Source organism: Lipotes vexillifer, unplaced genomic scaffold (assembly GCF_000442215.2).
Source record: "Lipotes vexillifer unplaced genomic scaffold, Lipotes_vexillifer_v1.1 scaffold1011, whole genome shotgun sequence".
In the NCBI taxonomy this organism is placed as follows: Eukaryota; Metazoa; Chordata; class Mammalia; order Artiodactyla; family Lipotidae; genus Lipotes; species Lipotes vexillifer.
Window position 1 is genome coordinate 5,066,513 of NW_006787698.1, and position 10,794 is coordinate 5,077,306.

The window sequence follows — 10,794 nt, forward strand, 5'->3', positions numbered from 1 at the left end:
CCGCCATCCCCCGGCCCCTCAGGCCTGCCCCCTGCCTGTCTCCAGTGGGAAGGCAGTCCTGGCCAGGCGGGGCCTCCCCTTCAACTACCAGGCCTTGGTCACAATGGGCGTGACATGCTGCTTTTTTTAATTTTATTTTTTTACGAAAAGAACCAGTGTCAATCCACAGACCCTCCGAGACATCAGGCCGGCCGGGCCGAGCCAGCAGCCCCTCTCCCCGACTCAGAGGCTCAGTGGCGAGGGGCAGCCCTGCCGAGTCTTCAGGATGGGGTGGGGCCGGGCCTCTGGAGCCCCTCGGCCCCCTCCCACCAAAGGGTTCACCTCACACTTGAATGTACAACCCACCCGGCTGTCGGGAAGGCCCTCCGTCCTCGGCCCCTGCCACTTGCTGCTGTCCTGTCCCTGACCCCCTGCAGGTCCCACACCCACACCAAGAGCTAGAACAGGTGGCCCCGTGGGCCCTGGGGGGAAGGGTCACTGTCAGCCGCTTGAGCAGGCACAGAAACCTCAAGGGTCTGTCGTGGAAGGTATCCTTTTTCCTTGTAGCTAACGTTAGGCCTGTGTATCCCCTTCAGTATTTGTAGATGCTCCAGTCCCTACTACTATGATGGCATTTTGGTCCCTCCCCAGCCTGGGAAGGGGCCTTGCAGGGACCTCTCCAAGAAAAAGAAAAGAAAGAAAAAAAAAAAAACTAATAAACAAGGAAATGTATGTTTCAGCACAGGCAATTTTCTTCTACTTCTGCTCCCTGTTTCTAACACCCCCAAACTCGGATGTGGTGGAGCTCAGGCTAGGCCCAAGGCCCACTAACTGGGCACCCCAGGAAGAGCAGGCACAGCCAAGGCTGGGGTGGCCCCCTGTGCTGCCCGCCCATCCTGGCAGGTGGCCTGTGGGGCAATGGCTGCCCTGGAAGCTCCCTGCTCTGCCCCTCTCCCGCCTTTATATAAATTCTTTGAATCACCTTTGCATAGAAAATAAAAGTGTTTGCTTTGTAAGAAAAGTCTGGAAAGTAGCAAAATCATCTCGAGGTCTCAGGGGAGCCTTCAGTCACCGTCTGGGGGGCAGGGCAGGCAGAGGCACCCCCTTATGTTGGGCCTGAAAGAGAGAAACTCCTAGGAGTGGCCCCATGACTTCTAACCTTGGGATGGGGGCCGGAGACCCCCTCAGCCACAGCCGGAAACGGTTCCTCACCTGCGGGCTCCAGCCTTCCTAGGCTGCTGCGGACCTTGGTGGGGGCGGTGACAGTAGTACGGTTGGGGGCTGAGATGTGGCCTGGTGGGGAAGTGCCGCGGGCTCCAGAGGCAGCGGCTGGAAGAAGTAAAACTGAACCAGGAGAGCCCTGGGTCAGCATCAGAGCCAGCAAGCCAGCCCCCCACCCCAGGCCCAGCCTGTGCCCACCCCAGCCCGGTACCTTACAGCCCGTGGCCAGGAGGGCGTGGAGCAGCACCACCGCGGAGAGCAGCAGCACAGCTGCCAACCGGGTGTCCTCACGGACGACGGGCCAGAGGGTGAACACCAGGCCCGCGGCTGACAGGGCCAGGGCCAGGGCCCAGGAGAGCCACTGCAGCCATGGGACAGGGATGAGCCACAGGACCTAGGGACGACACAGGCAGCTGCTACCAGGCTGTCCCCATGGCGCCCGGGGCCCACCCGTCCCTGAGCCCCACTCACCACAGTGGGGATGAAGACAAAGAGGGAGTAGCCATAGACGCACACCGTCTCCAGGAAGGTGTAAGGCCCCATGCGCTCCCGGACACCCTTGCGCCACTGCAGGAAGCCCCACAGCGCCAGCGGCACGAGCCACGTGTAGCAGTAGATGGCGGTGCCGGCCACGGTCACTGCGGGCAAGGCAGGTAATCGCCCCCGGGCCACGGCACCGCCCCCCCGCCCCCCCCCCCCCCCCCCCTGCCACTTCCGTGAAAAATCCACCCCACCCCACCCCCAGATCTCCCAGTCCTGAGGGATTCGGGGCGTCGCCGGGCATCACTCCCCAGAGACGCACATCCAGGTTCCCAATATCTCTCTGCCCTAGAAGCTGCCCTGATACTTTTTCCTCGGGATACCAGGCATCCGAGTGCCCAGCCCCTCTCCCTGAGGAACCACGAAGTCAGTAGCCCCCTAGCTCATTAGGAATCCAAAGGTTCAGACCTCGCCCCCCTCTTCCGACCCAGAAGTCCAAGCCCCACCTCACGGGAGTCTGGGTGAGTCCCTCCTCTGGGCCAGCACCAGGGTCAGGTTGCCGGTGACGGCCAAGACGAAGGCCAGTGTGGCACAGATCCAGAAGGGGCCTGCGGGCGGGGCATGCTCAGGGTCGCAGGGTGGGACCTCCCAGGACAGGTGACTTGTCCCATCTTGTCCCAGCCTCTTCCCAAGCTCCGGGCTGCCTCCACCCCGCTCCGCCCGCCCCCACCGACCCAACTCATCGACCCCGGCGTCACACCAGCAACAGACTGGCAGCTGAATCCAGTTCTGGCACCCAGCACTCATCGATGACCTTTGACATTAGCTGACGCCCTCCTTCTGGAAACACTCTCCACGTGGTTCCCAGGACTTGACGTTTTTGCTTTTGTCTCATTTCACTGGCAGCTCCTCAACCTTTTTGACTCCCTGAGCTCTTTAACAGCGGGGAGCCGGCCCGGGACCCAGTCTTCAAACCTCTTCTCTGCATTCATTCACCCCTTGTGTGATCTCGTTCAGCCTCACGGCCTTATGCCACCACTGTGCCAATGACCCCCAAATGTCTCAAGTCTGGGCCTCTGCCCTGAACCTGCAGCTCCTATTCAACGTTCCCACTCCACCCCACCACACTCACCCTTTCCCCTCGAGTCGCATGCCTTTCCACATCAGTAAATAGCAACTCCCGCTTTCTGGTAGTCCAGCCAAAAACTCTGGAGCCTCCTTACCTCCTCTCCTTCCACCCCACATCTCACGTGTTGGCTTCATCTTTGACGTATGCCAGAATCCAACACCCGGCGCTCTCCACCCCAGACCAGGCCCATCATCCCACGCTGGACCTCAGCAGTCGCCTCCTCCCTGGTCTCCCAGCTTCCGCCCTCCCCCCACCCTGCCCCTGCCCCGGGCCCAAAGCACCTAAGGACACTTAACTAAGATCCCTTCTCACCATAGCATAGGAGGCCTGTGTGATCTGTCCTGTCACCTCTGTGGCCTCCTGGCAGCTCACTCCAGTCCAATGACAGTGCTGCCCTGCAGTGCAGGCCTGTTTCCACCACATCCCACTTCTGTAATGTTCTTCCCCGGGGTCTCCCCACACCCTGCCCTGACACCAACCAGGCTCGTTCTCTCACCCTCCCCGGAGGGGTCTTCCCTGACCAACCCGTGCGAAATCACAATTCCCATCCTCTAAACCCTGTGCTTCTCTTCCTAGCCCCAAGGCCCTCTGCAGCCTCATTTGGCTCTATCTCCCTGAACAGAGTGTAAGTTTCACACTCTCCATGAGTTTCTGCTTTGTTCTCAGCTGTATACTGGGGCCTGGCACTCAGTCCACATTTCCTCAATGAATAATCAAATGAACTGAATACACAACCTCACTCACCATACAGGTCTGGCCGATTCCGCAGATGGTGCCGTACAAAGTTGTGGCCGGGCCGGGGCAGCAGCGAGCCCTTGATCCGGTCCAGGACCTGGGGGGCAAGGCCGGGGCCTAGGATGGAAGCCTGCCTGGGGCTCTTCACCACCCAGGAGGAAAGGGGTCAAGCTCCTTAGGGGCTCCTGTCTTCCTATGGCCTGGAGCCCGCCCTTTCCCCGGGCAGCCCCCACTCAATATCCCAGTGTCCCACCACTCTGAAGGACGCTTCAGGGCCTGCCATCTTCTTCTTTGCTTCCTCCGCCTCCAGCTTGGCTGCCCCAGACTCCCCTTTTGGCTCTCTCCCCCCACCCCATTAACAGTCGTCAACAAGTCCTAGTCCTGGGCGTTCTCCTTCCGCCATCTCTCCCAACGTGTTCCCTACTCCGCAGCCCTGGTTTATGACCATCTCCCACCCTGGCCTGGGGCCTCTGATCCATGTTCCATGCTACTCAAGCCTCTCCTGCTCTAAACCCTTCCATGACTCCCCAGCACCCTTAGGATAAAACCCAGACTCCTTAACATAGCTCATGAGGCCCTTGGTGATCTGGCTTCTCTCCGCCAGTCCCCCACCTCACTCTCCAGCCTGAGTGACAGGTAGCCTCTGCAGTAGTGTGTGACTTCTCTCACCTTTGGTCCTCCACATGTGCTGCTCCCTGTGCCTGGAACATACTTATGCTTCCCTCCACTCTTCCTGGCTAGGTCTACCTTCTCCTCTAAGTCTCTGCAAATTCCTCACCTCCTCCAGTGGGCCCTTCCCTAACCCACCATGTCACTTGTGTCCCCCATGTTCCCAAGAGTCCCAGTCACACCACATCCTTGCAGCACACACAGTCACACCTACCAGCCTGGGTAGGAGCTCTTGTTCTCCCAGGTGCATATTGCCAGCACTTGCCCAGGGCCTGGTGCACAAGAAGTGCTCGGTGACTAGTGGCTGAACCTCAACCGTGACTCCAAGTCCCATCCCACCAACTTTCCCGGCCTGACCTGTGAGGTGTCCACGTCAAAGAAGCTCTGATAGTAGCCAAAGGTCCAGAAACCAGGCTGCTGCGTCTCCTCCTGTAGGAGCTGCACAGTGCAGGCTTTCAGCGCTTGCGGGGTGGCAGGGGTGGGGGTAGGGACAAGGGGCAGGGCACGGGGACTTACGGGACTCACCGCGGTCTTGTCACTCTCTTCCACCTCGTCCTCAGCTCCGTAGCTGCCACCTGAGTCCATGGCCACAGCCACGTGCTGCTGGGGAACCAGCTGATCACCTCTGGTGGTGGCCTCATTTGGGGTCTGGGCCAGCAGATTAGTAGCTTCCTCGAACTCTGCCGAGAAGGCATATGGGACACAGGCATATTTGGGAGTCAAGACAATTTGGTTTCGGGGCTTCCCTGGTGGCGCAGTGGTTAAGAATCCGCCTGACAATGCAGGGGACATGGGTTCGATCCCTGGTATGGGGAGATCCCACATGCCGCGGAGCAACTATGCCTGTGCGCCACAACTACTGAGCCTGCGCTCTGGAGCCCGCGAGCCACAACTACTGAGCCCATGCACCACAACTACTGAAGCCCACGCGCCTAGAGCCCGTGCTCTGCAACAAGAGAAACCACCGCGATGAGAAGCCTGCGCCCTGCAGCGAAGAGTAGCCCCCGCTCGCCGCAACTAGAGAAAGCCCGCGTGCAGCAACAAAGACCCAACGCGGCCATAAATAAATAAATAAATAAATTTATCAAAAACAAACAAAACAATTTGGTTTTGCCCACCGCTCATCTGGGGGCCAACGCTAACCGTAACCACCTGGGTGTTCACCCCCAACTCAGGGCACGTCCTCCTCAACTCTGGTGAGTGGGAAAGAGGTGTGTCCCCTCCCTTCTAACATTGGCCCGCAACTGAGGGCTGATCCTGGAATGAGGCAGAGGCTCGGATTTGAGGCCTGGGTTTAGGGCGGGAGCGGGATTCGAGTTAGGGATGGGTTTCATGCCGGGGCCGGGGTTCACAGCTGACTGGGGTTCGGGTTAGATCTGAGTTGGAACCTGGATGGGAGGTCCAGGTCAGCGGAGCGGGCAGGAGTCGGGCCCGGTCGCGGATGCGCTCACCGTGGAAGGCCAGCTCGTCTGCCGCTGCCATGGTCGCTCAGGGCCGTCACCGCATCCCGCTCTGAGGACAGAGGCCAATCAGGCCCGCCCCCGACCTCCCTCGGGGCCCCTCCTGGAGGCTAGCCTCAGCCCCGAGCCCGGTTTGGCGGCTAACCGCACCCACCGGGGCGTGAACTCGCCGCTCCTGCCCCACAGGTGCACCCACGGCCCCCTCACCTTCGGCTACCTCAACCGGCGGGGCCCGGTCTCTCTGCGCCTGCGCAACCCGCCGGCCAGCCACAGACGACCGTACTCCGATCTGACAGGAACATCCGGCGTCGGTCCGTATTCTACCCTCTTCCGTTGGGAATCCACTTCCGGCAGTGTTGACGCTTGCGCAGAAGAGACTCCCCGGGCCTTCTGCTTCGCCTACCTGGCGTTTCTCTTCGGAGTACGGACGCAAAGCCGGAAGACAATGGCGGCGGCCGTTCTGAAGAGATTTTGGCCTCGAAACCGTGGAGAGACTGGTGACATTGCGGCCGCAAAGCCCGGCGTGTGGGCACGGTTGGGTGAGTAGCGGCGGGAGGCGGCGGGGTGGGCGGCCGCACCGCCCTCATCGCGCTTCTCTCCCTTCAGGCGCCTGGGCCCGCGCGCTGCTCCGGGACTACGCTGAGGCCTGCGGGGACGCGGCGGCGGCGGCGAGGGCCCGACCCGTGCGGGCGGCCGTGTACGTGGGGCTGCTGGGTGGCGCGGCGGCGTGCTGCGCCCTCGCGCCGAGCGAGGCGGCCTTTGAGGAGGCGCTGCTCGACGCGTCGGGGACCCTCTTGCTGCTGGCGCCCGCCACGCGCAACCGCGACTCGGAGGCGTTCGTGCAACGGCTGCTCTGGCTGCGGGGTCGCGGCTGCCTGCGCCACGTGAGCCTGGGTCTCTGCTCGCTGGTGTACGAAGCGCCCTTCGACGCCCAGGCCAGCCTCTACCAGGCCCGCTGTCGCTACCTGCAGCCCCGCTGGGTCGACTTCCCGGACCGGATCCTGGATGTGGGCTTCGTGGGCCGCTGGTGGGTGCTGGGGACCCGGATGCGCGACTGCGACATCAACGACGACGAGTTTCTGCACCTGCCGGCACACCTGCGCGTCGTCTGGCCCCACCAGCTGCACTCGGAGGCCAACGAACGGCTCTTCGACGAGAAGTTCAAGCCCGCGGTGCTCACCGACGATCAGGTGGACCAGGCGCTGTGGGAGGAGCAGGTCTTGCAGAAGGAGAAGAAGGACCAGCTCGCCCTGAGCCAGGCCGACCCGCTGGTGCCGTCGGAAGTTGCGAGATGAAACCCAGACCTGGGTCCCGATCGGGCTCTGAGCCCCGGCAGACTGTTCGCCCGCGATTGTGCAGTTGGTGCGAGTGAGCCTCAAACGCAGAGTGACGGAAATAAATTATTTGCACTGTTCTCTCCCTGCGTTTTCACAGAATCGGGGGCCTCCCTCTCACCTGTTGATTGTGAGCTGACGCTGATTCAGAGCCTCCTTGGTCTAGGAGTTGGGGAGAGCCGAGCGGCGTGCCATGTCATGTTTAGGCACTGCCAGAGTTACCAAGGAGCATTAGACCAAAATAAGCCTTTTTTTCACTGGGCTTCACAGCCTGAGGTATCACAGTTGTTAGGTAATTCCCAAGCTCTACTAAGAACTTTGAGACTGACATGGGATAGGTGAAGTGCCCTCTCCACACCTCAGATTCTTTTTCTGTCAACAGGAGCACAATCTGCTCGGGGTGTTAGCAAAACCACAGACCACCAGAGTGCGCTTGGTACCTAGCAGGCCCCCGCGGTGTGCAGTGGGGCTGAGTGGGGAGGATTGCAGCTCTGACTCTACACCCTGTCTGCCTGCCCCCGGGAGGGGAGCACAGCTCCCCAGCTTCACCTGCAGCCCCGCAGGGCTGACCCGGGAAGTGCTCAGTAAACGGAGGACCACAGAGCCGGGAGCCTGGGTTCGCTTCTCTCTCAGGACAAAAGGATGCTTGGCTGTAACAGGAACATTTTCCAGTTCTCTCTTTTTCTTTTCGTTCTTAAGTAGCTTGAATCACTTCAGCTTTCCAGGCCAGTCCAGGAGTTGGCCTCTAGATGTCCTCAGGGGCTGCAGGAGCTGGGCCGGGCGAGGTGGGCAGAGGTGCTCCGCTCTGCCTCCCCCAGGCCAGCCCCTCTGGCTGTGTGTCCCTGGCCCTGTCTTCCGGGACCCCACAAGTTTGCTGGGTGCCCCCGAGAGGAGGCCCGCCCGTGACCATGGGGCAAGGCAGGTCTCCCACCCGCCAGAGCCCCATGGACCCCTGCAAAGAGCTCGGGCACTGCATGGCCATCACACACACCAGGCGAACCTGGAGTTTAGAAAATCACTGCCCATTGACCCTGCAAGGGACCCCCTTCTTTAAGCATCACAAAATGGGGACACCCCAGCTAGGAGCGTTGGCCCCAGGCCCTTTTCCTTTCTTACCTGTCCCCTGTTCCCACACCTCCTTTGAGTCTTTTCCTGTGATCACCTGCTTCCTGGAGCTCTGGCCCCCGCCTGCCCACCTCCTCACCTGCCTTATGTTTTCCAAACTTCTGGCATTGGGGCCTCGTGGGTTTCCCTTTATTTCCCCTTTATGTAGATCTTTTCCTTGGAGCAGAGCCCCATCCTGCCAGGGCAGGGATTCTTTCTGTCTGCCTGTCACCCTCTGCCTGGAGCAGCACCTGGCGTGCAGTAGGCACTCAGTGAATACTTGTCAAATGCGCCAGCATGCCAGGTGGGGGGTGGCTGGAGCTGCTTGTCAGCTGCCACTTGCCAGTCCCGGCACACTGCTGTGCCCTCCACTGTGGCAAGGCCTGTTCTCGTGGGGACACTGGTATCCTCAGCCCACGGCACCTCCAGTTCAGGCTTTTTGCCTACCCAGCAGCTTCTAATTCAGGTGCTTGCTTGGGAGATGCTCTCAGCTGTCTGCCCTGTGTTTGGGGGGGCCGGCTCCTTGCTTCTCTCACACAGTCATTAAGTGCAGCTGGAGGTAGGACCACCACCCCCCACCTCTGGGCTGGAGGTGCCACAGATGAGCGTCTGGGCCACCCTTCTGGCTGGGGCCCCTGTTACCTGTCTGGGCACAGAGGGCAGGCCAGGCCTGGGCATGCTGGTGCAGGGAACTCAGTGGGTGTGCCCTGCGTGGTCTGGCCGTGGTGTGTGAGGCTTCCTTGGTGGGCGGGACAGGAGACCACTGCAGTGCCTTGTGCTGCGGTCCCTCGAGGACTGATGACGGAGTATAAGCTCACAGTGGTGGGTGCCAGAGGCATGGGGAAGAGTGCCCTGACCATCCAGCTCATCCAGAACCACTCTGTGGATGAGTACCTTCCCACCATAGAGGTGAGCTGGCCCGGCTCCTGTCCACAGCCCAGCTCCTAACACGGGCTTGTCTCCCACCCACACTGCAGGAGGGGTCTCCTTGTCATTGGTCCTGGGGGGCATGAGAGGAGCGAGGGAGGGTCGGCTGTCTCTAAGCAGTGTCCTCCCCAGGACTCCGACCGGAAGCAAGCGGTCATCGATGGGGAGATGTGCCTGCTGGGCATGCTGGACACGGTGGGCCGGGAGGAGTACAGCGCCGTGCGGGCCCAGTACACGTGCATCCGGGAGGGCTTCCTCTGTTTGTCGTCAATGACGCCAAGTCCTTCAAGGGCCAGATCTTCGAGGACATCCGCCAGTACAGGTGAGCTTCCCGGCAACCCTCGGGGGCCTCCTGTCTGCTCTCTGCGTGTCCCGGTTGCAGCTGAGCCGACAGCCCACCGGCCGACTCATGCCTTCCCCCTTGCAGGGAGCAGATTGAGTGGTTGAAGGAATCGGACGACATGCCCAGGGTGCTGTTGGGGAACAAATGTGACCTGGCCACGTGTACCGTGGAGTGTCAGCAGGCCCAGGACCTGGCCTGCAGCTATGGCATCCCCTACATGGAGACTTCGGCCAAGAAGTGCCAGGTGAGCCGGAGCTACCCCCCCGCCCCGCCCAGTGGCAGCTCTCACTGCCCCCTCTCCCTCGATGCAGGGCAGCCGCTCTGGCTCTAGCTCCAGGACCCTCTGGGACCCTCTGGGACCCCTGTTGCCCAGCAGTCCCTCATGCTGTAAGTCTCCCTGGACGTCAGGACAGCGAGGGAGGCCAGCGTCTGGGTCTGGGCCGACACAGCTCCTGGGGGATGTGGAGGTCCCCAGAGAGAGCTGCCCTGACCAGGCTGGAGCGGTGACCCTGGGGCCCCAACCCCTGTACCCCCAGAGCAGCAAGTAGGTCCCAATTGGCCCAACCCCCCAGGAGGCCGTGGGGGAGTTGCTGAGGACAAGCCTCCCAGCAGGGTGGCCCTGGGGATCAAGATGGGCAGGGCCCAGCTCCCCGTTTGCGGGGCGGGGTGAGGAGGGGGCTGGGGTTGCACTTGAGGCCAAGGCAGTGGTCCCGCCAATGAGGTGGCCCCCTCTTTCCAGGGCGTGGAGGATGCCTTCTACAAGCTGGAGCACAAGAGCCGGCAGCACAAGGCGAGCAAGCTGAGCCCGCCCGCCCTACGGGGGTGGCCTGGGCTGCCTGAGCTGCAGGGCCTGCTCTCCTGACTGAGGCACAGGCGACAGGCATGGAAGAGGCACAAGCAGAGAAGATGCAGGGAAGGAAGCTCCGGCCAGCCCAGGTAGGTGACGGAGGGACCGTGGGTCTGCCGGGACACCTTGCACAGACTGTCGTGAACTGATGCCACTGGCCCCCCAGCTATCACTCTCCTCAGCCCCGTACTGGCCCACTGGGCACATGCTGAGTCACTGTAAAGTATCTGATGGGCTTGACCCTGGGGTTCAGCTGAGTCCAGGAGGCTGTTGTGCATGTGGCCCCCCAGGAGGCATGTGGGAATCTCAGCTTAGTCCTGCTGGTGGCCCCTCTGTCTCTGGGGGCCCCGGGTGCGTTGTGCCGAGACCCCCTGGGTGCTGCAAGAATGGGCCAGTCTAGCACGTAACACATGAAACTTTATTCACCTTCAACCAGTAAAGGGGGAAACTAAGACAAAGGCTGTCCCTTCCCCTGGGAGGGAGGCTTTCATAGGGAAGGGCTCTGGGGGTGGGGAGCTCATTTGGACTCCGGCTGGTGTTGTATCTCCTGAGTTTTGGGGACCCTG

General features: G+C 61.3%; 2 protein-coding genes and 1 pseudogene across 2 annotated transcripts; 2 read left to right on the forward strand and 1 right to left on the reverse strand.

Moving 5' to 3' along the window:
- Positions 1-1,209: 1,209 nt before the first annotated feature.
- YIPF2 (Yip1 domain family member 2) lies at positions 1,210-5,695 on the reverse strand. The gene is given in 8 exon segments (XM_007460690.1): positions 1,210-1,323; positions 1,412-1,594; positions 1,672-1,838; positions 2,187-2,288; positions 3,554-3,641; positions 4,571-4,651; positions 4,739-4,893; positions 5,665-5,695. Coding segments are annotated over 8 exon segments (921 nt in total).
- Positions 5,696-6,097: 402 nt separating this feature from the next.
- Positions 6,098-7,288, forward strand: TIMM29 (translocase of inner mitochondrial membrane 29). The gene is made up of 2 exons (XM_007460691.1): positions 6,098-6,212; positions 6,280-7,288. Exons 1-2 carry the CDS (start codon positions 6,119-6,121, stop codon positions 6,966-6,968), a joined length of 783 nt encoding a protein of 260 aa, XP_007460753.1. The 5' UTR covers positions 6,098-6,118; the 3' UTR covers positions 6,969-7,288.
- A 1,621-nt stretch (positions 7,289-8,909) lies between these two features.
- On the forward strand, positions 8,910-10,243 carry LOC103086380 (GTPase HRas-like; annotated as a pseudogene).
- Positions 10,244-10,794: the final 551 nt, after the last annotated feature.

Bases quoted from the DNA above. Each gene is read 5' to 3' on its own strand.
- TIMM29 (XM_007460691.1), top strand. From the start codon at position 6,119: ATGGCGGCGGCCGTTCTGAAGAGATTTTGGCCTCGAAACCGTGGAGAG. The intron at 6,213-6,279 runs GTGAGTAGCGGC...CTCTCCCTTCAG, and splicing joins CGGCGTGTGGGCACGGTTGG to GCGCCTGGGCCCGCGCGCTG.